The 27879-nt window shown below is 39.2% G+C and overlaps 1 protein-coding gene across 1 annotated transcript in view; it reads right to left on the reverse strand.

Moving 5' to 3' along the window:
- Positions 1-3217: 3217 nt before the first annotated feature.
- LOC149846744 (uncharacterized) overlaps positions 3218-27879 on the reverse strand; it is a 30835-nt gene continuing 6173 nt past the window's right edge. The window contains exons 4-9 of the mRNA XM_089996539.1: positions 6966-7032; positions 6643-6873; positions 6369-6460; positions 4551-4733; positions 4341-4477; positions 3218-3823 (exon numbers count right to left, since the gene is read on the reverse strand). Coding sequence (XP_089852665.1) covers positions 3580-3823; positions 4341-4477; positions 4551-4733; positions 6369-6460; positions 6643-6873; positions 6966-7032 — 954 coding nt within the window. The 3' untranslated portion in view covers positions 3218-3579. The remainder of the gene's footprint in view (positions 3824-4340; positions 4478-4550; positions 4734-6368; positions 6461-6642; positions 6874-6965; positions 7033-27879) is intronic.

Here is a 27879-nt window from a genome sequence, read left to right on the forward strand (position 1 = left end):
ATCATAGGCTACCAGCTTGACACATGACCCTACTGGTCACATAGCATAAAAAATCATGTTTTTTGTCAAAAAGCATGATCCAATAGTCAATTCTTAGCAAATGAACCATGTCGAAGGCATCTGCAAGGTCGGATTTGCAAAAAAAAAAAAAACATCAAAAATGCGTAGTTCATACACTAGTTCGCATATTCTAATGATTATATATATATATGGTGCTCTGGGAGCACCTACTCCCACGCATTAGAAATCATAGTTGTAGGTTGTATCCTCTCAATCAAACCTTATGTAAGTACTCAAGATAGTTTATTTGATAGGAATCGTGCTTTGGGTCATGTTTTTTTGACATAAAGCTATGATTTTTTAAGTAATAAAATTTGGATACATTGTGAGCCATTGATTTTTGAAGGTTGTATAAAACCTATATTTATGCCATAATCACATGATCCAAAATTTGTTTTCTATAAGGTCTGATCAACAAAAAAAAAGTTCAAGAAATTTGAAAATCTAAAGCTTCTATTAGGTGAGATTAGGTATAAACTGTGATTTTCATGAATTTTTTGTTCTTTTCTCTTGAATTTAGATATAACTGGTTTTATATGCATAAACTATATTCTTTTAAGGCTTTAAAATCAACAGATTATAATCTTCATAAATATTCAAGCATTCAAAAATCACATTTTTTCATAAAAAACACACGATCCAACAATTGATTCCTAGCAAATTTACCTTGTGAAACACATCTGCATGGTTGGATTTGCAAATAAGGTATTGAAAATGCCCATATTTTTAGTTTTCATATTCTAGTGACTCTCTCTCTCTCTCTCTCTCTATATATATATATATATATATATATATATATATATATAGAGAGAGAGAGAGAGAGAGAGAGAGATGGGTAAGTGCAAAATAATAGGTGTTAAATGAGTTTTTCAGGGCTTTCTTATTTTATTTTTAAATTCTGACCGTACAGATATAATCTATGTACTAGATTTTATAGGGATCAACTCTGAAGTGTTCGATTATGACACATGGGTGAGTTTTTATAAGGTTAAAAAAGTCAACGGTCCAAAATCTTTGTAAAATTTCAAGGCTTCAAATATCATTTTTTTCATCTAAAATACATGATCCAGTTGTGATTCCTCATAAATCGACCATGCCCAACACATTTATGGGGTCGGAACTGCCAAAAAAATACCATAATGGCAGGAAAACCCATAGCACCTATCAATTTCTTACCTCTCTCTCTCTCTCTCTCTCTCTCTATATATATATATATATATATATATATATATATCGGTGTAACATGGGAGAGAAAAATGTTTTAGGCCGTGTTCTGGCAAATTCGGTTTCTTTGATCTTTGTAAGATACAGTACACCTTTTACTCTACACTCTACCATCGCATGGATGGATATTGCTCTAAACACCCTTGTTTTTTTATGAAGAGGAACCTGCCAGGGTGTCAAATCGGTCAGTAAACCCATGAGTGGACCTCAACCGAGCCCCGTGGTCCCCAACCACCTGTTCGGTCAACCCACTCTTAAGTTCAAATTAAGACATGGTTCACTATCTGCCAGTGTCTGCAGACAGATGCACAAATGTGTTAGGTTCAGTGGACTGCGTCCATTCACTGTGCTGAACTCAGGGTTCTGCTGCATGCCTGCATGCATGACAGCCAATAACAGCATGGGACCCAACTCAGGGTGTCATGCACGCAGCCAAGACCAGAGGCCAACTTCTGTGGTAAAATTTTGTCTGAAGTAATTGATCATCCAAATCTGACAGGTCAGGTGCAGATTTTCAGTTTTTATAACATCCTGGAGCACTAATGTTGAACAACCAGTGTGGTGCTGGAGGCTACAACTAACAACTTGTTCATCCTCACTTGAAAAGGGTGCCTTTTTTTTGTCATGAAGGATGGGGAAACCACCTTCGGAATCACATTACCAAAGAAAGAAATTTAAGGGGTAAAAAGAAAAAAGGAAAAAATTAAGGAGGATAATAGAAGAAGAGGAAGGGTATAAGGGGCTTTTCCCATGGAGGGGACCCCTCACCCCATGGGGAGTTGCCATGTGGCAGACCCTCTCTCTCTCTCTCTTCTCTCTCCCACGCTGATGAGAATGGAACCCTGACTACCAGGCTAGTGGCTAAGGCCCCCTCCACTGCGCTAAACCCTTTGGAACTATTTTAAAAAGAGTATTTGGAGTTGAGAGGGCCTTCTTCTCAAGCTATTATAGATATAGAATGAAGCAAAAGATTCCATCACTAACTCAAACATAGCTCATGGTTGCATAAAATCCGTACGATACTCAATGCACATCCCCGATTCAAAAGTAAAAGAGAACTTGGAGGTACAACTTTGATAATTTAGTAGGTCTGACTCGCAGCAGAGTCGAGATTCTATCTTCCCACACCAACTGGGGTCTCTGCTTGTCTGCAGGAGCAGTTAGTGCACGTCACCTTGTGCTGGGTCGTTGCAAGTTCGAATCCCAATAGTATACAATTGTATAATTGCTAGGGGTCTGTCTAACCCCGGCTTTCTCTGTCCAAGAAAAAGATTCTATCTTCCCGCAAAAAGCCAACCACCTGACAACGTGATGTTGATGATGCCTACGTAGGTGACAGTTTGTAAGGATGCATTTGAATACCGTAGATCTCTAATGCGCTGCGCACCTTGCATCTGACGTGAAACCACAAGATCCAAGGTAAAACAAACATCCTAATCCCCGAGATTGGTTATTAAAAAAAGACCTTAGAATTTAGAACCGAAAGAAGAAACCAACTCCATGCGGATAGAACAAGGTTTGACAGAGACGATAATGATGATAAAATCTACAAGTTAGATAAACTATATGAATATTTTTGCACCCATACTAACGAATTTCTCCATAAAGAACAGGGCATTTTATGAAGATGAGAACAGTAGATAGTTTAAAAAAAGGAAAAGAAAGAAAACAACCATAACACCAGCCATGACTCTTTGCCTGAGCATGCACATGGATACCAGGACGGTTTTAGAGTGTGTTACCAAGAATTTGACTTCCAACCCTTTTAAGTGCATTCTTTTGTGTGGAGAGAGAGAGAGAGAGAGAGAGAGAGAGAGAGAGAGAGAGATTGCACAATTTGATATGGAAGAAAGCAAGATAACAAATTCTTTCATCAAAACAGACCACAAAACTCTACAACGTTCAGATTACACCAAAATAGGCAGATTAGTAATAAAAAAGAATAAACAACCATTATATTCACGGGGACGAATCGTCATCTGCATCTTTTTACAGGACTCAACCAGTAACAATCAAGGTATACAGCAAAAAAAATAAATTGACAAAAGGAACTCCAGCTTAGAAATGATGACCATACACGACCACCCTCCGAAGGGCACACCTACTTTACAGAGTATGACCCCACATGGCCGACAGAAGCAGTTTTGGACGATAGAATGCAAGACAACAAACTCACATTAGCGGCACGATAACCAGCTTGCAAGAATAGCTCGTTCAGCCCTTCGCAGCCTGAAATCCTGAAAATTGTGCAGAATATTACCAGAAAAAAAGTCTTTCATTTCGGCCATGTGGTTATCAACCAACTTCTTGAATTTCAGACAATTCAAAAGTTGTGTCTGAGGATATGTCACTAATGATGTTGGATAAAGTAAAGTAGCTAGCAACCCTGAGACTGCTAGCTAGCCGATGGATGCTTGACTGGGTAATTGCAGAGGAAGATGAAAGTGAATCCGGAAGATCAGGCAGGCAAGATGGCAAATACTGACTGTTGTTACGAGATAACACGAAGAGAGAGAGGACCGACCGACAAAAGACGAACCTGAAAAAAGTAAAACAAAAGAATATCAGTATCATGAAGGGACATGCGTGGGTAGTAACTAGCACTAAGTTTGCCTGCGGAACAATGTTGGTTCTAGCCTCTAGCATTTTCTTATTCACAAACTTGTTTTTGGAGGATGCCTATTTCACCTCCAAAAAGATGGATAAATCATGCTCAGTCACTTTGGCTTTAACACCAAAAAACAAAGGCATTTCCATGAGGTTGGTCTGCTTAGATGGAAGAATAAATGATTCCCACATGCCTTCGCACCATTGTGGATTACCTCCCTCTCCTTTGATACTTCTAATTAAAAGATTTGTTTGAAAAAAATGTCTTCTTTGAACCCATGCCAATTTTCCATTTTAGAGATATAAAATAATATCCTTTGAAAATATGCAGTTTGTTGTTGCACATGTTAAACAATATTGTTTTCACCATCCCATGTTAAAATTTAATACACGATATTATTCAGAAAATACAATCAGAGCACGAGGAACATATGAAATTGAAGACGTACCTAAGAATCAGTCGCCGCAGAAATGGATCACACAAAACTCGTGCCCAGACATGATCTAGGCAGTCAGACGTAAACAATATTGCTTCCCATTCAGATAATAATGAGGAAAAGACGATCTCTGCCCTTTTGTACACATCCTGAAACATTTATATAATATGTTAGACCAAGTGACTAGAAGAAACAAACACCAAAGCGAAGTCCTAAACCTACCACACCAATACTGGAAGTGCAGAGACCAACTAGCTGACAGAAAGCTTGCAAAGGAGAAGTCAGGAAAAAAGTGAACTGGCTTCCATCATGTGTTGGATGAATTGCTGACGACCCAAGTGATGCTGGTCTCAAAGGAGAAAGAAGCAAAGCAGCAGTCTCTCCTCTCTCTGCACCATGTACATCCTGAAAAGAACATGAATAACAAAAACTAAATTATACAATTACAAAGCACTATAAATAAGAGGAGCCTAGATATCAAAGCCAACCACCCACCCTCCAAAACCCCTTCTCAAAGAAAAGAGTTAAAGAAACTCGCTACTGCTCTAATGCACCTAAAGCTGTTAGAGTTGATCTTGAAAATGCAGGCTGCAGGCAATGATTGGCCAACTAAATTTAGAATACGTATGTTCAGTGTCTTGTGGTTCAATTCAGTGTCTTGTGGTTCAAGCACACATCGTTCGGCATTTAACAATTCAAATTGATTGGGCACAAGAAAGCTAAAATCAAAGAAACAATAAGATTATCACAAAGGTCCATGAAGAGGGAAGGACGTAATATGCAATATCAAGTTAAACCTGGAATCAAATTCCTTAATAGACAGTAGATTATTCCTCAGCCTCCAAATAGACCATTAGACACCAGCTAGATATTTTACATTCACCATTTTCATTTCCCCTTTTATAAGACTATTCTGCTTGTTGAGACTACTCTAAGAATACCACAAAGTGATAGACAGAGCAATACAGAAACATACTCCTAAACCTAATTGAGTTCTCTTAGATCTCATCTAGAAAGTACTCGTGAGGCCAACAATAACATGAATACATCCACCACATTCTTCAAAATGCACTCAAAATCACATATTCATACAAGTAAAGCATAAACCACTACTATCTTTAAGAACAGAGAACACCACGGAAAGAACTACTCCCTTATCCTAGCATGTGGCATCGCTATGATTTTGAAGCACTCTAACTGAGGTCAAGGCTGATGCTCAGTTTTCAAGAAACTAGTAACATCTTTGCTAAAGTAATGCAAGAAAAGCCCCCCCAATAAGGCATGGAAGTGGTTGTCAAAAAGAACTGGGAGGAACAGGAGACAGCTTTTGGGAATCAAGCTTCACAAATCCATGTGAAACTGTTTGGGAAGGCAGAATTGAAGGAAACATAAAATAGGAGGGTATTCCATGTAGGTTCTTCCATTATCGTCAATTTGGTTTCCTTTTTGAAGAGGAGATAGTTACCAATCCCATCACCAGAAAGGAATCAATGGCTTCATTCAAGCTGGTAGTAAATAATGGTAAATGCACAAAGTCACAAAGTCAACTCATGCATGCACTACTTTTCCTTTTTACTTTTTTTTTTCTTCTTCTATATATGTTCTATATCAGGTGCACTCAGACCTTGCAGGGGCAGCAGTTTGCACCATCATCCCAGGCATTGGATATATCAAAGGTTCCTTACTGCTTTGTTTTCAATGGAAGTTGAGAATTTCACAAAATATTTTACCAGAAGTTCAACAGAAACATCTACCCTCATTTTGATTATATGTATTTGATAAAATTAGATTATATGCATTCATGTATTACTGCACAAAGGAAGTTAATGTACAAGATAGAATTTCCTATTTTGTTAGTTGTAATGGCTCACTACCAGGTCCTATTTACCAGATATCATTTATCAAGTCCAAATCACCATTCTATATTGTCAGACATCACCTTATACCCAAGGAAAATAAGCAGTATGAAGTTAATACCCTTCAGAGACCTTGTTTCAAGCAAACACCAATCAAGTCAGAGATAAGTTTTGACAAACCTGCCTTGAATGCATGGCTGTTATCACTATCAATTATCAGGAACAATGGTCTCCGTGTAAAAGGAATTATATCAGCAGGGTATAAGTTGTTTAAACCTGACACAAATGCCAAATATAAGTCAAATAACAGCTTTTCCAGAATCTTTTATAATTTTTATATCTTAATTATAGAGCTCGTATTGCATTAACCCAATAAAGGGCTTCTACATAATGAAAGAAGGTTTACATGGGCTTCTTGACAGCAAAGATTAATAGGCTTTCATATAAGCATGCTGTACCTCTATTACCCCGAGGACCAAGCCATAAAAAGCCACCAAGATGGTCCTTGGTGTCTCCCATCTTCCGATGAAGAGGATGAGAATGTGAATGATTGTTTTCATGATGGCTTGCAGTACTCGTTTGAGAAACAGAATCCACTCTTGAAGAGTGATCAAGAGTTTGATGATCCCCATTTACATGTCTGAAGGAGTTCACAGCGGGTGATGACGTAATATTCTGATTGGCATTCCCTGGAGAATGGTCATCTCATCAAAATCATGAAAAGAGATTTATAACACCTTTAAGTAGTTTGGAAGAAACCTGAATAGGGAAGAAAGTCCACCTGGTGCTGATATGTATAAGAGGAAAATGCCATCTGGTGGAAGCTCATCACATATTGTAGCAATCACCTGATCAAATAGAAACATGAATTATTAGCAAGTTTTCCAGCTGATCCTCCCATTGATGAAACAATTCAAATTGCAGGCACTAAAAGGCATTACAAGTTCAGTAAGGAACTTTTGTTTAGCTGTTTATTTCCTTAAAAGAGTAAAGACAAAGAGGGGAGAAATTAAAAAAGAACCATAACTGCAGTGTGTGGGGAAAGTCGAAAATAAAAAATTAAGGAAACAGAAAGAGCAGACATAAATGGCATCTATAGATGATTGTTGAATACAAATTAACATGCATACACTAAATACACCTCATAACTGCTCTCAATCAACTATAGTGACAAAATATAATTGTAAAAAGTAAACAGCACTCTTAACATTATCTCAATGACACCGGGGGGGGGGGGGGGGGGTGTTCAGAAAAAGGTGGTAGGACAAACTTAGAACAATGGATGCTACGAGAAGGAATCAAATGACAAGAAGTTGAAATAGGAAAACCTGTTCTATCAACCTCAAGAAATGTGTTTCCAGCAGCTCTGATGGACCATGAAAAGGTTGAGAATCACCTACAGAAAAGAGTGGTGCCAAGTGATAAAGATTCAACTAAACCAGTCACGAGTACAAGCATTGACTGATCAACTTGAATCACCGATAATAGCAGAACCAGGTGTCCATCCACCCAAAAAACATGGGAAGGGAAAGATGCAACAATAACATATTTTTCGGGAAACACCAGCAATTTTTTTCTGTTCAATCTGCATAACCACCAGAACAATCCAATGCAGGTATCCAGATACAATAAGTATCAGAAGAGGAGTGATGATAGGTGACTACTCACCAATATACTCCGACACTCAAGACAACAATGCAGACTACACATACAAGGTTAGTTATATTTCAGGAACTAATAAGACTTGCTGACAAAAATACTATCACACTTTCACATGTTCCAGCAGTATGAAGGGGTCTTGATTCTCAAAAACAACAATGCAGTCGGACAATAATTTTGCAGAAGTGCCACATATAAGTGACACAAAACACAAACAATAGGAAGAAAAATTGATATCTGACAGCTAAATGGTAAAGCAACAACTACACATACTTGAATTAAAAACTCAATACAACAGATGTACGTGACAAGGACCAATGCCAATTGGAATCAATGTCAAGAAAATAATAGGAATAAGAAAGTTGGTGATTCTGGTGCAGCCTACCAATAATATCCTCTTTCAACATTGACAAGCAATAAGTGCTCAACTTTACATTGTTCAGTTCAAGATATTGAATCTTCAAGCAAAACAAGTGACCCATTTTGTGACTATCCGAGCAATTATAACCTATTTGGCTAGGAATTATTTAAGAATTTGATTGTATAACTTCAATTTAAATTTTATGTCAGATGTACAAAACATAAATACAGAAAGATCCATAGATGTGAACCAAATTATGGAGGACCAGATGTTAACAAACTGTGTTTCAGGCAACATGATATTAGCCCAACATCAAAAGCATAAATATCAGAAACCTTCATGTCAAAATTACTGAACAGCTATGTAACATGGACACTTCTAAAAGGGCAACACACCCCTACCTGAACCAATTCAGGTGCGACACTTGGACACAGCTTCCTTTATGTCAAGTGAAGTCAATTACACTAAGGCCGATTTTTGTCCGAAAGTGGATACAATTTTTTAGAAGAAAGGCAAACGTTCTCATTTTATAAATTTTTTCTACAACATATACATATATTGTTTAAAAAACGGCGCTTGGGACAGATGAATTCAAATGATGAGCTGTCATTCAAAGTCCCCTCTTAGAACCGTTAAACATGAAATCTCAACTCAGAGTTGAAAGCCTTGCGAATATCTAACTTAAGCAAAAAATGCTTCTTTGCGCCAAAAGACACCCTCGTGATTTTTTTCTCTTGGGGACGAATGCGGTAGGCCAGTGACAGCCATCATAAAAAAACTTAGTCACACCCTATGAATATGAACCAATATGAGAATTTTGTTGGGGTGTTCCCTACTGAATGACGCATTGTACTCTATAGGCCCGGAGACAGTGATAAATGGGCAAGTGTTGCTAGGTCGTCGCCCAGAAGCGACGTGTCACACCGGCGCCCGGGTGTGGGGTCAAATAGGCAAGGGTTCCCTCGCTTTGTTGGACGGGTGGGGGTAAAGAAGATAGTTCAAGACCATAAAATTAGGTTAGCCACTTGGAATATAGGGTCTTTAACTGGTAAGTTGGTAGAGTTAGTAGATGTTATGTGTACGAGAAAGATTGATATTTTATGTCTACAAGAGACCAAATGGGTAGGTGAGAAAGCAAAAGTAATAGAACCTTGGGGATATAAGATTTGGTATACAGGAATAAATAGGAATAGGAATAGAGTAGGGATTGTTATTAGTCGTGAGTTTATAGATAATGTAGTTGAGGTTCGTAGGAAGGGTGATAGGATTTTACTTATTAAATTAGTATTAGGTACGGATATTATTAATATTATTAGTGTCTATGCACCTCAAGTAGGTTTAGATGATTCCATTAAGCGTCAATTTTGAGAAGATTGTAGAAAATGGGATATCTTATGGAGAAAAGTTTTTCATCAACGGTGACCTTAATGGACATGTAGGCATTAGTAGGGATGGATTTGAGAATATCCATAGAGGCTATGGTATAGGAGAAAGAAACAAAAGTGGAGAAAGGAATTTAGATTTTGGTTTGTCCTATGATATGATCTTAGCCAACACTTGGTTTAGGAAGAGGGAGTCTCACCTAGTAACATTTAAAAGTGGCGTTAATACGAGTCAGATTTTTCCCTACTTAGAAAGAGACATAGGGGTTATTGCATCGATTGTAAGGTTATACCGGAAAAAAGTGTAGTTACACAACATAGAGTCTTAATTTTAGATCTTAGATTTAGAAAATGCCACAAAAGGGATAGACACAGGATAGATCCTAGAATTAAGTGGGGGGCACTGAAAGGAGCTAAACAAGGAATGTTTGTAGAGCAGGTAGTTAAGGAAGTTGATTGGTGTCTCGAATAGGATTCAGAATCAATGTGGAATAAGATAGCGGGTTGCATGAGAAAGGTGGCTAATGAGGTATTGTGTGAGTCTAAATGCGATGCACCGCTAGGTAAGGATACATCATGGTGGAACGAGGATGTCAAATTAGCTATTAAGGTTAAAAGAGAGTTATAGAAACCTAAGTAAGAGTCGTGATAATGAGAATTTGGAGAAGTATATTATAGCAAAGAAGGAAGCTAAAAAAGTAATTTGAAACGCGAGGGATAAGGTATATAAGGAGATTTATGACAAGTTGGATACCAAAGAGGGCGAGAAGGATATTTATAGGCTTGCAAAGATGAGAGATAGGAAATCGAGGGATCTGGGTATGGTTAGATGTATCAAAGATGAAACGCAAAGGGTTTTAGTAAAAGACGAGGAGATTAAGGAGAGATAGAAAGATTATTTTGATAAGCTATTTAATGAAAGTCATGCTCAGGATCTTGGAGACTTCTCCATTCCTTTTCATGAGATGAATCGTGACTTCATGCGCAAGATTCAAAAGAAAGAAATTGCAGAGGCTTTGAAGAAAATGAAATCAAGAAAGGCAGTTGGCCCAAATGGTATACCTATCGACGCTTGAAAATGCTTGGGTGAGAAAGGTTTAGAATGGTTGACAAATCTTTTTAACAAGATTTGGCGGACAAATAAGATGCCTAATGAGTAGAGGAAGAGTACTTTGGTACCTCTATATAAAAATAAAAGTGATATACAAGATTGCACAAACTATCGTGGTATCAAACTCATGAGTCATACTATGAAACTTTGGGAGAGGGTGATTGAGTATAGGTTGAGGAAGGTTGTCATGATATCGGAGAATCAATTTGGTTTTATGCCTGGAAGATCAACTATGGAAGCTATACATCTTCTTAGACAACTTATTGAGAGATATAGAGAGAGGAACAAAGAATTGCATATGGTTTTTATTGATTTGGAGAAGGCATACGATAGAGTGCCTAGGGATGTTCTCTGGTGAACAATGATGAAGAAAGATGTTTCTCTCAAGTATATTAGTATAATTAAAGATATGTACGAAAGAGTAGTAACCAATGTCCGCACTTGTGGAGGGGTGACAACCAATTTTCCTATAACGGTTGGGTTACATCAAGGATCTGCATTAAGCCCTTTCCTATTTGCTATAGTGATGGATGAGCTTACGAGATCAATTGAAGAAAATGTGTCGTGGTGTATGTTGTTTGCTGATGATATTTTTTTGATTGATGAGTCTAGAGCTGGGGTTAACGCTAAGTTAGAATTATGGAGACAGACATTGGAAGCAAGAGGTTTTAAGTTGAGTAAGAGTAAGACAAAATATATGGAATGTCGGTTTAGTAAGCAACGAAGTAGTGATGGGAGTGTAGTGAAGCTTGGTGAGCAAGAAATATCGGTGGATGACTGTTTCAAATATTTGGGATCTATCATTCAAAAAGATGGAGAAATTGATGGTGATGTAAATCATAGGATAAAGGTTGGGTGGATGAAATGGAAAAGTGCAACTGGAGTATTGTGCGATCGTAGAATGTCATTGCGGTTGAAGGAAAAGTTTTATAGGACGACAATTAGGCCCGCTTTACTATATGGTACGGAATGTTGGGCTGCCAAGAGACATCATATTCAAAAAATGAGTGTAGCGGAGATGCGTATGCTTCGATGGATGTGTGGAAATACAATAAAAGATAAGATTCGAAACGAGGAGATACATAAGAAGGTAGGCGTTGCATCCATTGAAAATAAGATGAGAGATAATCGTTAATGGTGGTTTGGACATATTTGGCGAAGGCCTAATGATGCTCCAGTTAGAAGGATGGAGAAATGGGAAAATATATTAGTTAAAAGAGGCCGGGGTAGGCCTAAGAAGACTTGATGGAGATGATAGGAAAGGATATGAATGCTTTGAACCTCACCGACGACATGACATTGGATAGAAATGATTGGAGGAGAAGGATTCATGTGGAAGACCCAGAATGATTTTCTTATTTGGTTTATATCGCCGACCCCAATTATTTTGGGATAAAGGCATAGTTGTTGTTGTTGTTGTGGGACGAATGCACACTGCAAAGGCCCCACCACTTTGTGAACCTCCTGCTTAAGGTGTATTGCCAAAACATGAGCAATTAATTTTAGCGGGGTACCCAATAAGGAGATAGGCCTAAACTTGTCAATATCATTTGCCCCATGCTCTTTAGGTACTAACACCAGTGATGATTTCCCTACATTCCAGGTAATCATGCATTAGTGTAAAACTCATTAAAAATTGTCATGAATTTGTCCCTGCATGCTGGCCAAGTGGCTTTAAAGAATTAGATCAGAAAGCCATCCACCCTCGAGGCCTTGGTATTGGGGAGCTCCCATATTGCTTGCTTTACCTCATCCACCAAGAATGGCCCAGCCAAAGAAGCCCTAGCCCGATCATCAAGGGAACTCATGCATGTGGCACTAATGTCAAAAGATCCTTGGACCAAATCTAATATGAAGAAGCCTTGAAAGAAGCTCATGGCTGCTCGTGAAATGTTATCATTTTTAAACACACAACACCCAATGGATAAAGCATGGTGAAAATTTGCTCTACGGCGAGAGGATGCATACAACTGAAAAAATTTTGTGTTCTTGTCACTATGTTGTATCCAATGAACTTTTGATCTTTACTTTCATCGTATTTCTTGTCTCAATCGCCATTCCGATATATTCCAACTAGACAATTAAACCTTTCACTAGCCCCCTAACCATCCTTGAGGTCGCCCTCACTGATTGCAATGTCGTCTTATAGCAATTTTAATTCATCCTCCCATGCCTCAATCTGCTGAAACTTGGTTGCGCCCCCCCCTGAAAGTTCGAGAGGAACCTGTGAAATGAGAAAAGAAGAAAAAAGAATAACAGAGGGTGCGGCTGTCACGATTTGTGACCTAAACATTGTATTAATAAGTGTAAATGAGTCAGTATGGGTCCGGGTCTGGTGTAATGTTCGGACCCAAAAGACCCAAAAGAAATAAAACATACAGACTCGGGTCCTAATATTCAGACTGTACATACAATGGACCCGGGTCTTAATATACAGAATATACTTTTTCACCCCCCTCAAGTTAATCATGGTTTTGGACCATGAACAACTTGCCTTTAAGCATCCAAAAACGATCTTTTGTCAAACCCTTTGTAAATATGTTCGCAACTTGTCTTTCAGTATTGACGAACTCAGGCTCGATCTCTTTTCTTCAACCTTTTGTCTCACAAAATGTTGGTCGGTCTCAATATGCTTAGCACGACTGTGATGTACAGGATTGAATGACATGTTGAGAGCGCTTTGATTGTCGCACAACAAGGTAAAGTGAGATATCTTTTCTCCCACTTCAGTTAGTAGATGTCTGATCCATGTGGCTTCGGCAGTAGCGGCAACCATGGATCTATACTCAGCCTCAGTGCTTGATCTAGCGACAGCCTTTTGTTTTCTACTACTCCAAGAGACTAAATTTCTACCAATGAAGACACAATATCCTAATGTAGATCTTCGTTCATCAGGGTCTCCTGCCCAGTCTGCATTACAATATACAGTAAGTTCATGCTCATCCTTGCTGCCAGATGACTGTGGTGAATATATCGATCTGTCCCCAATGGTTCCTTTCAGATATCGAAGGATCCTCTTAACTACTTCCATATGTCCAGTACGCGGTGCATGCATAAACTGAGACACTTGATTGACTGAATAAACAATATCAGGACGAGTGAATGTGAGATACTGTAACATCCCTATTAGACTGCGATATCTGGTGGGGTACTCATACAGGTCTTCATCATGAATGCTAAGTTTTTGGTGAAGGCACACTTGGAGTTCCTAGAGGCTTGCAGTCTTTCATACCTGCCTTACTGAGAACATCTACTGTATACTTATGCTGAGTGAGAGTCAAACCATGAGCCTGGCTGTCAACTTCTACACCAAGAAAGTAACGCAAGACACCAAGATCTTTCATTTTGAACCTCTGGCCTAGCAAGTTTTTTACTTCTTTGATGTGAGCTTCAGAGTTTCCTGTGATGACAATATCGTCAACATAGATTAACAGTAGGGTGGTCACATTCTGACTTCTAAAAATGAATAATGAGTGGTCTAGTAGAGAACGTGAAAATCCATGCTTTTGAATCTCAAGCGAGAAGTTGTCAAACCAAGAACGAGATGCTTGTTTTAGACCATAAATAGCTCTCTTTAGCCTACACACATGGGTTTTACAGTTTTGTTCTTGATATCCAGGAGGTTGTTCCATATAGACTTCCTCCTTCAAATCCCCATGCAGAAACGCATTTTTTACATCAAGCTGACTCAGCTTCCATCCATGTTCAACAGCCAGGGAAAGAATGATTCAAATCGTTCCCATTCTCACCACCGGGCTGAAGGTCTCATCATAATCATGCCCTGCTTCTTGGGTGAACCCTTTTGCCACCAGTCTTGCCTTGTATCGTTCAATGGTTTCATCTGGTTTATACTTTATTTTGTAGACCCATTTGCATCCGACAACATTTTTGTCAGGTGGTCTGAGAACAATTTCCTAGGTTCCACATTCATGTAACGATTGCATTTCATCATTCATGGCTTCTACCCATTTGGTAGAAGTAGCTGCCTGACAGTACATAATAGGTTCATCTTCCTTATTAAGGCCTGTTAAAAACAACTGAAAATCCAAGGAAAAGTTGTTGTAGCTTACCCACCTATCAATAGGATGTCGTATGTGATTTGATCTCCTAACTTCAAGGGTATGAGAGGGAGTAGGGTCGGTTGCTGAGACGGGATTTAGATGACTTGATGTTCTCGTTCTTTGTCTAGAATAGGAAATGCCCTTGTATCTGCCTGGTACGGATGATGATACTTCTTCCTCATTCTGTGATCTCGATGTCCCGGTGGTTTCAAACATTTCTTCTTCTTACTGCACACAATCTGGAGGACAGACTTCATTGGAACTAGTAAAAAGTTTTGAATTCAGCCAAGGATAATAAACTTCAGTTGCATTAGGGGACATGTTCGTTGTGTCGACTCTGTGATCAAAATTTTGCTCATCAAAGACAACATTCCTTGAGATTCTGATGCGCCTGTTAGTTGAATCATAACACCTATATCCTTTGTAGTCGTCTGCGTATCCCACAAATCTACACTTTTGAGCCTTGTCCTGAAATTTATTTCTCAAGGACCGATCAATGTGCACATAACAAACACATCTGAAGGCACGCAAATCATGATAATTAGGATGAGCTCCAAAAAGACAGTAATAAGGGGACTTATTTTCCAGAACAACCATAGGTTATCTATTTAGCACATGTACGGTAGAATGAAAAGCTTTTGTCCACAGATTGACGGGAAGATTACTGTCATGAAGCATACTCATGGCACTTTCAACGATATGCCTATATTTTCGCTCAGCAATCCCATTTTGTTGAGAAGTGTGTGGACAGGACACCCTTCTTCCTATCCCATTATTTTGAAGAAAAGAAATAAAGTCACTAGAGCTGAACTCCCCACCTCCATCACATTGGAAAAATTGGATAGACTCAGAGAATTGAATTTTTACTAAGGAAAGAAAAATTCAAAACAAAAAGAAAACTTCCGACTTATTTTTTAAGAAATATATCCAGGTGTATCGAGAATAGCTATCAACAAAGATTAGGTAGTATCTGCTTCCAGATCCAGAGGCAACTGGGGCGGGTCCCCATACATCAGAACAAATTATCTCACAAGGTTTTGAAGCTCCCTTATTAATGGAATGAAAAGGCAATACATGACTTTTGCATAAAAGACAACTAGAACACTTCTGACTGTTCTCATCCCCATTGAGATTATTCGAGACAAGTTTCTCAATAAAATGACTCCCACAATGTCCTAATCGACTATGCCATAAGAAAGGCTTATTACATTCAAAAATACTAAAAACATTTGCAGAAGAGGAAGAACACGACTCTAATGAAGACTTCGAATCCAGATGAGCAGGGGGGACAAAATGACATGGAGCTTCTTCAAAGACATACATATTGCTTCGTCTCTTTCCTTCAACGAATGTTTCCCTCGTGCGAAGGTCCTTGACCTGCACAGAGAAGGGAGTGAATTCAACTGAAGCATGATTATCATCAATAAGTTTGGAAATAGAGAATATTTTTTTTGATGTTGGGAGCATGAAGAACATCAGAAAGTTCAAGGGTGGAATGTGACATGAGAATGACAGTTTTTCCAACATGAGAAACAGGATGGTGGGATCCATCGCCAGTGACAATTTTACTTTTGCCAAAATAAGGAATAGGGTTGGAGAGTTTACCTGCATCACCAGTCACGTGAGTTGTTGCCCCTGAGTCAACAAACCTTGATCATTCTGCTTCAATTTCAATTCTGACAAGGCGGATATCAACAGATCTTTAATCTCTCCCCTGTCTCTGATATTGATGAAATTTCTTTTGGGTTCTGTCTGTGAAGCCTTTCCTTTATTTTCTGGATTGTGCCAACAATTTACCTTGATATGCCCCCTTTTGTTACAAAGGAAGCAAGTGGGGATAGATCTTTGTCCCTGTGCATGAGTCATCATGTTCGGAGTGGGGAGCAAACCACGTCCTCCGTGTCCACTTTGCCCTTGCCCCCCTCGTCCTCTTCCTCGACTGTAAGTCACCCCTGTGGCAAGAATTTCTTAGGAATTTGTATGAACATGAGTTTCTTCAGAAAAACCCTTCAGAGTCATTTTGTACTGAATTAATTTAGCTCGTAACTCATCAAAGGTAGGAAGGGCAGGCAGACACAATAGTGACGTAACGATCATATGGTAGTCAGATCCCAATCCACTCAGAGTTTGTTGCACCATATCACTGTCACTTACCGTACATCCTATAACTGCAAGTTGGTCTGTGATAGTCTTCATCTTGTTCAGATATTCCATGATGGTCATGGAATCTTTTTTTAGCAACTGAAATTCTCTCTTGAGAAAAACCATCATCGCCTGTGAAACCTGTGAATACGTTTGAACCAATCTTTCCCAGAGTTGCAGGGTTGTACAATTGTCGGGAATGGCAACAAGAACCTCTTGGGACAGGGTAGAAGTGATATATGCAACTATTGACCGATCTTTCTCTTCTCTCGTAACAAACTCTAGTGGTTTCATCCAGGTGGCCTAAGAGTCCTTGGCTCCTTATAAAAGGGATGATTTGTCTCTTCCAGATCAAGAAGTTTGAGGTGTTTAGCTTTTCGGAGACAAGCTGATTTAGAAAACTCGAAGAAATGCTCGATTGAGAGGAATGAGAATCCATGAAGAGAAAGGAGGGAGGAGAAAATTAACAATAATAATCACGAAGTGAAATGCTCAATTTGTTGCCAAGAAGGGTATTGGTCACCTTTTTTTTTTTGCTCGGCTGTCACTTTTCAAGAGATCTGAGTCTGTCAGATCCAAAAAAAAAATTCCTTTCCTCCTTTTATAAGGCTTATGTTGGAAGTAATAAAAAATGAACAAATAGCCGACTGTTTTCTGAATAACAAATGAGACAGCGAGAATAGAAAGACAAAATGAAGATAGAGACGCGGGCTAGGAATGAAAAATGCCTCAGATCTACTGTAAAGATGCGATCAGATCTGGATATATCAGACGAAAAAGGAGGAGAACTGAATATTTGAGATATTTCCAAGTACAAACGATTAGACAAAAACAGATCGATTTTAGGGACTCACGTCCACCAGAAAATCAGGGAGAGAAACGAGGGATGAGGGAACTGATCCTTTTGGATGTTTCAAAGTTTCACGTTACCGTGATGAAATTAGGGATTTCACGTGAAACGTGAATCCACAGAGAGGAGATAAAGAAGAGAAACATGATTCACTTTACTGTGATGAAATTAGGGATTTCATGTGAAGCGTGAATCCACAGAGAGGAGAAAAACACGAGAGAGATAAAACCTCAAACCTCTAGTTTTGGTTGAACCCTTCTTTGAAGCCCCTTCGATCTTCGATCATGGATCTCGGCTCTGATACCATGAAAGTTCGAGAGGAACCTGTGAAATGAGAAAAGAAGAAAAAAGAATAACAGAGGGTGCGGCTGTCACGATTTCAATCAATGAAATCGTGACCTAAACATTGTATTAATAAGTGTAAATGAGTCGGTATGGGTCCGGGTTTGGTGTAATGTCTAGACCCGAAAGACCCAAAAGAAATAAAACATACAGACTCGGGTCCTAATATTCAGACTGTACATACAATGGACCCGGGTCTTAATATCCAGAATACACTTTTTCACCCCCCCACCCTCCCCCCACCTTTCGACCATTGAATTAATTGTTTCCTCACATAATCCAACTGCTTGACCATCGTGAGAGCTGCCCATGGGGCAACTTGGGATTGAAACCACCATTCCCTCATTTTTTATACAAGAACTCAATCGTGCAACCACCATAGTTCCAACCTGAATTTTCGCCCATTGCTCCATTGGACCCCCCATTCTAGAGTAATGAGCGTGTGATCCAATATTGTAAATTGGCCCATAACAGCCCTACCATTATGCATCCTTTCCCAACACTCTTTATAATGAATCTGTCCAACTTTCGCAAGCATGGGTTGGTCCTTTTGTTGGATCATGTGAATAGGCAATGCATGTCCACGAAGTCCTTGGCTTGTAAGAAGTTTGCAAACCGCCTCATACTGCTTGTATAGCATTGTTCCCTATTAGATTCATAAGTATGGAGCAAGCAATTGAAATCTTCTGCAATACACCAATTGACCATGTTCATGCGCCCCAACTCCTCTAGCGCCTCCAAGAAAACCCTCTTAAGGGATGAGGTAGTGGGGCCATAAATCGCAGTTAGCGTTAAAGGTTCCTGTGTCATTAGGTGATCAAAGCACAACGTCAGCATGAACAACACTCTCATTTAAGTCAAACTTCAAAGCCACCAGAATTCCTCCCGACCTCCCCCTAGAAGGGATGAAATCAAAAGAGCACCACCGCCATAAGTGATGAATAATCCCATCACCAACCACTTCCAACTTAAACTCCGATATACAAATTATATCAACTTTTTTGTCTAATCAAGTTTATCAAAAAATAATGGCTTGTTGGGGCAGCCAAGCCCCTTAATGTTTCATGCCAATATATGCATTTTAAACTGGAGAATTGAGGTTAAACCTTTTGATGATCGTGCACATCAACTGGGTGGCCCCGCAGCCTCCTCCCGTTCGAATGGACCTTGCATCCGCCTTAGCTCCTGCAAAACCGCCCGCTTAGGTGCTCCCCACACCTGAATTTTTAGCTTTGCAATCACTTCTGCGAGTGTGGCTTCGTCATCAAAAGGGGACCTGCATGGCTCCATATACCCGACCTGGTCCGCGGTTGGAGCTCTGTTGCCTACAACCGAAACCGGGCTAAGGGGTGAAGATTGGGTCTGGATCGGACCCAAATCAACCCATAGGTATGAAATTAATACTGGTTCTTGGCTTTGGGATCGAGTTTGGGCCAACACTAAAGGGTCTGCTCACTGGTCCAAAGCCAGCTACGTGGGCAACACATGGCATCCCGTAACCCCTTCTACTAGCATGGGCCCCAAAAACCGAGAGCAAGGAGGCCACGTGTAACTACTGGTGGTTACACTAGGAAGGCCATTTAAAAACCAAAAGTGAAACAGCCGGGGGGGGGGGGGGGGCGAGAACCCAATAAAATCCACCCAAAACCAAGATTTGTGGACCCCCCGTTAAAAATGTAAATATATATACAACATATTTGTATATATAAATATATGTATATATATATATATAAATAGTAACTAGGTTAGTACCTAATTAGGTTAGTTTTTAGTTTTACTTTTTTCTTTTAGTTAGAAGTCAACAATGTTGACTAAAGTCAAGATACCCTGGAGAGTACCCAGTGGCTCTATTTGGAACCATTGGGATCTCTCCCAACATCTCTTTTGGAGACTCCATTTTATATATAAATAGGAGTGAATCCCCTTCTCATTGGTATGCTTCTTGCATGAGTTGTGATCAATAAAATTATTATTTTATCTGTTGTTCTTGCCCCCCTTTAGTGGGTGTTTGTGAGTGAACCCATTTATGGTTCTTTGTGTGTTCATTTGGTATTTTGGTGAAACTCTTTTGAGTGTTCATTTTTGGTGATTTAGTGAACATCTCCGGAGGAACACATTTCCTTACATGGTATTAGAGTGTACTGATCAAGCTGCATTTTTTGGTGCATCGGGAAGTGTGTCACTCAAAGCTTGAAGGTGTTGAAATGCATTTGTGAGAATACCCCTTTGAGGGTTTTTGCGTGTGAACTTCAATGTGAGTGTTTCTCTTGTTGTTTGTCCACTTGTGTATTTTGTGGACTTTGTAGTGAAATTGTTTTTGATACATTGAGAAGTGTGCCACTCCAAATTTAAAAAGTGTTGAAGCTCTCTTACTATTCAATTGGTAGTGTTTGCTTGGTAGCGAAGTGCTCTTGTTCTTTTCTCTCTTCTTTCTCTTATCTCTATTCTTTTTTATTTATTTTTACCTTTATAAAAATAGATAACAATGAAAATGTCACCATAAAACCCATTAAGCTTAATGATTCAAACTATGTAACATGGGTTTCAATTATGAAGCACCTCACGTGGGAAAAAGGGTTGTGGGACTAGTGGATGAGATCGATCTAGAACCCAAGCTAATCCTCCTTACTAAAGTAGAAGGTGAGAAAGAGGTGCTTATTAAGGAGGGTGAGAAACATAAGGTAATTGCCCACTTACGAGAAGAAATAGAGAACGCCGAAATCATGTCTTGGCTAATTAGTAGTATTGACACTAAGAAGCATTTTAGTCTTGCTAAATTCGAACATACAAATAATGCATGGGGATTATCTTAAGAGAATGTATTCTCCTAAAGATATTGCACGTGTGCAACTTGCAAGACAGAATATGAAATATGACTAAAGGAGACAGGAGTATTAGAGAATACTACAATGGATTGTCCGAACTATGAAAAGAGTTGGATTTTCTTGAACCAAAGTGGCATTGTCCCAAAGATATAGAACTCCGCCACAATCAAATAAACGCGATGTATTTTTACCAATTTATCAATGGTTTGAGATCGTATTTGAATATACCAAATTCGCTCTTCTTCATCAAGAAAAAGTCCCCTCAATAAAAGACACTATAGAAGAATTAAGTATAGAAGAAAATAAGCTTAAAAAGTAAATCTCTAAGAGTGATGATGACTCGGTTTTAGCCGTATCTAGACCGAAAAACTATATTCGTTCCTAGAAGCCACCACACTATGGGAGGCCAAATGATGAACATTATGGAAAACAAAGCAATGAGTATGAGAGAAAGAAGGCTATTTGCTACTATTGTCGTAAATCAAGACATGTGAAAACATATTGTCCTAAATTGAAGAAACCCTATGAGAAGAAAGTTGTCTCGGTTGAATCTCCACAAAAGTCAAGTGACATAAAAATCACACAAGATGAGGCTCTTCAACCTCTACTCAAAGGAGCATCCTCATCAACTGGAGTCGTGGTCTCATCCTTCGAATTATCTAATCCCGGTAAATCTCTTTGGCTTCTTGACTCAGGTGCCTCTTTTCATATGACACTGAATGGTGATATGTTATTCGAGTGTCATAACTCAAGTGGATCAAATGTGTTTACTATTGATGAAACATCTCTTAAGATCAAAGGAATAAGAAATTTTGAAAACATCTCTTAAAACTCAAAAAAAAAATGTTATTCCAAAAATTAGATATATTCTTAAATTAAATTTAAACATTTTATTTATTTCTCAATTATCTAACCATGGGTGTAATATTTTCTTCTCCTCTCATGGATGTTGAGTACAAGATCGCCAATCAGGGAAGTTGATTAGGAAAGGCCAGTTGTACTACATGAATTTTTTGGAAATACCCAATAATACATTTTGTTGCAATGTTTAAAAACTAGATTTGGATTTATGGCATAAGAGACATGGCTACCCTAGTATATCCAAGATTCAGTTTTTTTTCAAAAATGAAAAGTTTTTATAATTATGAAAACTTAAATGTAAAACTTGTACTCGTGGCAAAATAAAGAAATTACCATTTCAAGAAAGAACCTTTGTTTCTTGTTGACCACTTACCCAGTACCTGTTATATCTAAGGGTGGTTTTGTGTATAATGTAATTTTTGTGGATGATTTTACAAAACACATTTAGATTTATTTCTTTAAACACAAGTATGAAGTTTTCTCATACTTTTAAATATTTCACAATTTGGTCAAAAATCAATTCAAGAATGACATTTTCATCTTTCGCAGAGATTCACATGGAGAGTTTTTATCAAAAGAATTCGATGACTGCCTAGATTTAAACGACATCACACATAAAAAATTTTGTCCTTACTCTCCTCAACAAAATGGTTTAGCTGAGAGAAAGCATAGAAATATTATAGAAACAACAAGAATTTTGCTTATTACAAACCAAGTACCAAAATAATTTTGGGTTGAAGTCACATTAATTGTGGTTGATCTTATTAACAAAATGCCATCCTCTTCTCTGAAAAATGTATCTCCTATTAAAAAACTTTTAAAACAAGCCCTAGATTATTCTAGATTAAGAGTTTTTTAGTGTAAATGTTTTGTTTTTACCGATAAAAATGACAAACTCTTTCCCCGTGCCATTCCTTGTATCTTTTTAGAATATGCAAATAATAAAAAAGGCTATAGATGTTTTAACGTTAAAAATAAAAGGCTATATGTTTCAAGGAATGTATCTTTTTAGAAAAAACAATTTTTTTGAAATTGAGAAAACTAAGGAAATAACTGAGTATTCCTTTTTATTGGATCTAATTCCAAAGATTGGTGCCTATGATGAAGATCAGGAGGTTAGTGAAGAAGAATCTCATGATATGAGTGAAGAACAATCTCATAAGGATCAAGGTTGTATCCAATATTCTAGGCGTTGTAATTTCGAACATTCATGTGCTCTTGAAAAATATACTAATGATGAAAATTATGTAGAAATACAAACTAAAAGGTCATCTAGAGTATCAAAACCCCTTGACAAATTTGTGTCTTATAAGTCTTTTTCACTTAAGTATCAAGCCTACATTGCGTTAATACATTCCTATATATAACCCTCCAACTATGCAGGAGCAAAGGAACATCCTGAATGAGTAGAAGCCATGAAAGTAAAATTAGATGTCTTAGAAAAGGTGAATACTTGGATAGTCCAAGATATTTCCCTAATAAAGAAACCTATAGGTTGTCGATGGGTATTAAAACCAAGAGTGATAGAACTCTTGAAATGTACAAAGTCAGATTAGTTGTCAAGGGATATTCCTAAGAATATGAAATAGATTATGAAGAAACCACCAGTTGCTAGGATGACTACAGTTAGGACCTTAGTAGCCCTTGCCTCTACGAAGATATGGCTTATATATAAAATGAATGTTAAGAATGCATTTCTTAATGAAAACTTAGTTGAAAAGGTCTATAGAGAAACACCGCCTAATATAATTATTCCTAAAAGAAAGGCTCTTTGTTTAGATAAGGCCTTGCATGACCTTAAGCAAGCACCAAAGGCTTGGTATGACAAGTTTAGTCAAGTTATACTTGATGTTGGACTTCAATTTTGTGACAACTTCGTTTATTAAGATTTTGAATCCATGTATTATTATCCTTCTCCTCTACGTGGATGATATGACCATCACAAAAAATGATAAAATGAGAGTTGAACACATTAAAAGCTATGTCACATGGGTGCAGGTGCGGGTGCGGCACAATTTCAAAAATTTTGGACACGAGGAGACGACTATATATATATATCCAGTGTGTGCATATATGTGGATATTGTCCTCTAAATTTTGGCACCAGCATGAGTGTTTTTACAAACTTTGCAAATTGTACTTTTGCCCTTGCAGAAAGGGGGTCCGGGGGCTCCCCCAGGCGCGGGTCCCGGGGTGCGGTCAGCGGGTGGGGGTCCGGGGGGGGGGGGGGCTGCCCCTGTAGGGGGGCAGCGCCCCCCGGATTTTTTTTTCTTCTGGGGCTTATGTTTAAGACTCATGCTATATATATATATATATATATATATATATATATATATATATATATATATATTTTAAAATATATAAAAAGATCATTTTTTTTTGTTTTTTGCCCTAAAATGGACATTTTTGGACTCGATCAACGTTGACCGAGTCCAAAACAAGGACGGACTCGGCCTCGATTCGTTGACCGAGTCTGACTCGTCATTGACCGAGTTCGAGCCGTGTCCTAAGCCACACCCATGTCGGGGCGTGTCGACTCGGGTGCGGCGACTCCCTAGCCGAGTCCGTGTGACTTAGATTAAAAGGCTTCTCAAAACACATTTTGAAATGACTGATTTGGTATAGAAGTTGTTTATTCTTCTAGAGGTTATATGTTGACTCAATCTAAATTTGCTTTAGATATTGTTGCAAGATCTGGTATCTCAGATGATAAGAAGGTTGACACGCCCAAAGTTGTCAATGTTAAAGTAAAGATTGATGATGGGAAACCACTTGAAAATCCAATACCATACAGACAACTTATCAAGGCACTGTCATATCTCTCAATTATGAGACCTGACATTGAGCATGCAGTTTACAAGACGAACCAGTTTCAGCATGCTCCCACCACTGTCTATATGGGAGCAATGTTGCGTATTATTAGATATATCAAAACTTTGATTTTTCGAGGAGTTTTTTTGTTTGCTTCAGACTTAGATTCAATTGCTTATATTGATGTTAACTGGGGGAGTGATCAAAACAACACACTCGACCACTAGTTTTTGTATGTTTTTAGGTGACTCGATTTCATGGCAGTGTAAGCAACATAAAGTGTCTCACTCTTCAACTAAAGCAAAATACTGAGTCACGACTATAACCACTATCGAGGTGGTCGGGCTAAGGAGATTGTTGGCTGACATAGGCGTTTAGAGTAAAAGAAAATCACGACGGTGTTGTGACAACAAAAGTTTCATCTACATTGCTAGCAACTGGACCTACGAATGAACCAAACACATTTAGCTGAACTGACACTATATACGAGAGGAATACCTGAATGGCACAATCGATCTTCCCTATGTTACTTCAAAATATCAATTGACGGACTTCTTCACCAAACCTCTCATTGCTCCAAGATTTCACTTTCTCTTAGACAAACTTTCGGTTATCCAACCATAAGTTTAAGGGGGTGTTAAAAATATAAATACATATATAATGTATTTGTATACACACACACACATATATATATATAGTAACTAGGTTAGTTTTTAGTTTTACTTTTATCTTTTTCTTTTAGTTAGAAGTCAACAATGTTGACTAAAGTCAAGAGATGTTGGAGAGTACCCAACGGCTCTATTTGGAGTCGTTGGGATTGCTCCCGACGTCTCTTTTAGAGACTCCATTTTGTATATAAATAGGGGTGAATCTCCTTCTTATTGGTATGCTTCTTGCATGAGTTGTGATCAATAAAATTATTATTTTATCTCTTGTTCTTGCCCCTTTAGCGGGTGTTTGTGGTGAACCCACTTGTGGTTCTTTGTGTGTTCATTTGGTATTTTGGTGAAACTCTTTTGAGTGTCCATTTTTTGTGATTTAATGAACATCTTCGGAGAAACACATTTCCTTACACCCCCCACCTTCCAAAAAGCCGACGTTGGCCCCGACTTCTCGAATATCTCATTCAAGAGAAACAGGATACATCTTGAAAAGGTGCACAGAGTAGTCCTACTTCAAGGTGCTTTTATAAATTCGCTGGGAGCAGCGCCTCCAACACATGCCTGGGGCTGAGGAGGTGTGTTGCAAAGGACTCCATGGAAGACACCGAACATGCTAGCTGCTACAACACTTTTCAAGAAAGGTGGTACACTGCCATGGTGTGGAGGGTGCAGGAACGTTGCCGGATTCAGATGGGACGTGAGTGTGGGGGAGAGCACGCGCTACAACGGCTCATGGCAGAGGCCCTCGAGTCTGCCAATGACAATGGGGTCAGAAGAGTTGTGGTCGGACTTCAGTTGTCGATGCACGATAGGCAGGGAGGGAGTGGCCGGACGAGGGGAGTGATCGGACTTCGGTCCTCAGTGCACGACAGGCTGGAGGGAGTGGTCGGTCTCGAAGCAGCAACCATGTTAATGATTGCAGGGGGGGCTGATTCCGGCGAGGTTATCCAGCAATCCAACGTCTGACTGGTGGTCCTGGACCTGCCTGGGTGCACCCCTAATGGACGTCCTGCTATGTGGTTCCGACTTCCACGACCATGGCCATGGAGCATTTCAACTGGCCGAAGAAGATGACCTGCCCAGAGAGTCGTCTGAGATGTCCAACATTGATTTGTTGGGCACTAGGGTCTGGTTTGCAAACCTATCACCCACAGATGATGGTTCAGGTGAGACGGAGACGAGCATTGGGCCATCTACGTCGTACGCACTTGCAGCAGTGAGTCTGTCTCATGAAGTTGCAATAAGCACACATTTTGCAGACCCAATCTCCCGGCCTCAGTTTAACGGTGCCATCCATCGTTTTCATCTTCTTTTCCTTACTAATAGTAAGCTTGGTTTTATGCTCTGTCCAGCCTTCTTGGCCTGCTGCAGACAAGCCATTCTCTCTTGTTACTGTGAAGAGGTGGGGGTGGCATTGGTCTTGCTCGAAGCCACATCTCGACGTCGCCATGCCATTGAGAGTGGCACATTCCTGGCACCACCAGCCTTGCGTTTCCGGTTGCAGTCGGTTGGTTGCTGTCATGAGATGAAAAACTCTTGCAGCTTTGTCCTGCTCCAATATCCCAGCCCCTTTCCTTACTGCATTAGCATATGCTCTGCTTTCCTTCATTTCATGGACGTACACTCATTGTGTTTCAGAAGTGAAATGAATCGTGAGCTGACCATTCTCAATTGAAACCCACCGGTGATGGTTGTTATGTTTGGTGACTGTCCCTACGAGCTTCCGGCATGCTCCATGTCTAGGGCCGAGCTCCGGGAGACTTACTGTAGGCCAACCATTATCCGGCTGTTGTCATCGGAGATGATCACTCATATTGTTGCACTTCTTTTTCTTTTGATTTCCAACTCAATCCAAAAGTAGATACAATTAACCCTAACCAAGTCCAATTTTAACTATATTACGCACACACACACACACACAAATATATATATATATATATATAATCAGGACCAGTAAAATAAAAAATTATTACAGAAGACCAACTTATGCTGATTTGCAAATAGAAGAGACTGTGGACACTCCTTTGCCCACACAATTCGATAGTAGGTCAATAGTGTAATGAAAACTTGATGGAATGACAGAATAAAAAATATTTACACTCTGTCATTAAATATTCATGTACTCTAATGCTTGTAAAGCTCAGGGGCATATAGACAGCAAAACAGCAGACCTAATTATTGCAGGATTGTAACAACTTAGAGGTTGGTGGGACAATTATCTCACTAACTATGTCACATGGGTGCGGGTGCAGGTGCGGGGATGCGGCACTTCCAAAAAACCCGGGTGCGGGGGTGCGGCAAAAATAAATAAATAATATATATAGTCCAAAAGTTGGACATAAATGACCCTGGGTGCGTTGACTGCACCCAGGGTCAGGTTGACCGCATCAGGTGCGGGTGCGGCACCTAGTTGGAGAATCCCTGTGACATATATTAAAAAAAATTCTTGGCAAAAAAAATTTTAAGTCCGAAAAATTGGCGGTCAGGTTGACCGCATCCAGGGTCGGGTTGACCGCACCCGCATCGAGCAGCACCCTGCTAGCCGAATCCCTGTGACATAGCTCACTAATGAACAAAAAACTGAGATATTGACTAAGGTTAAGGAAGACCCAGATGGAAGGCCATTTAC

The sequence above is a fragment of the Nuphar pumila genome, chromosome 2 (assembly GCF_984573655.1).
Source record: "Nuphar pumila chromosome 2, dmNupPumi1.hap1.1, whole genome shotgun sequence".
Lineage (NCBI taxonomy): Eukaryota > Viridiplantae > Streptophyta > Magnoliopsida > Nymphaeales > Nymphaeaceae > Nuphar > Nuphar pumila.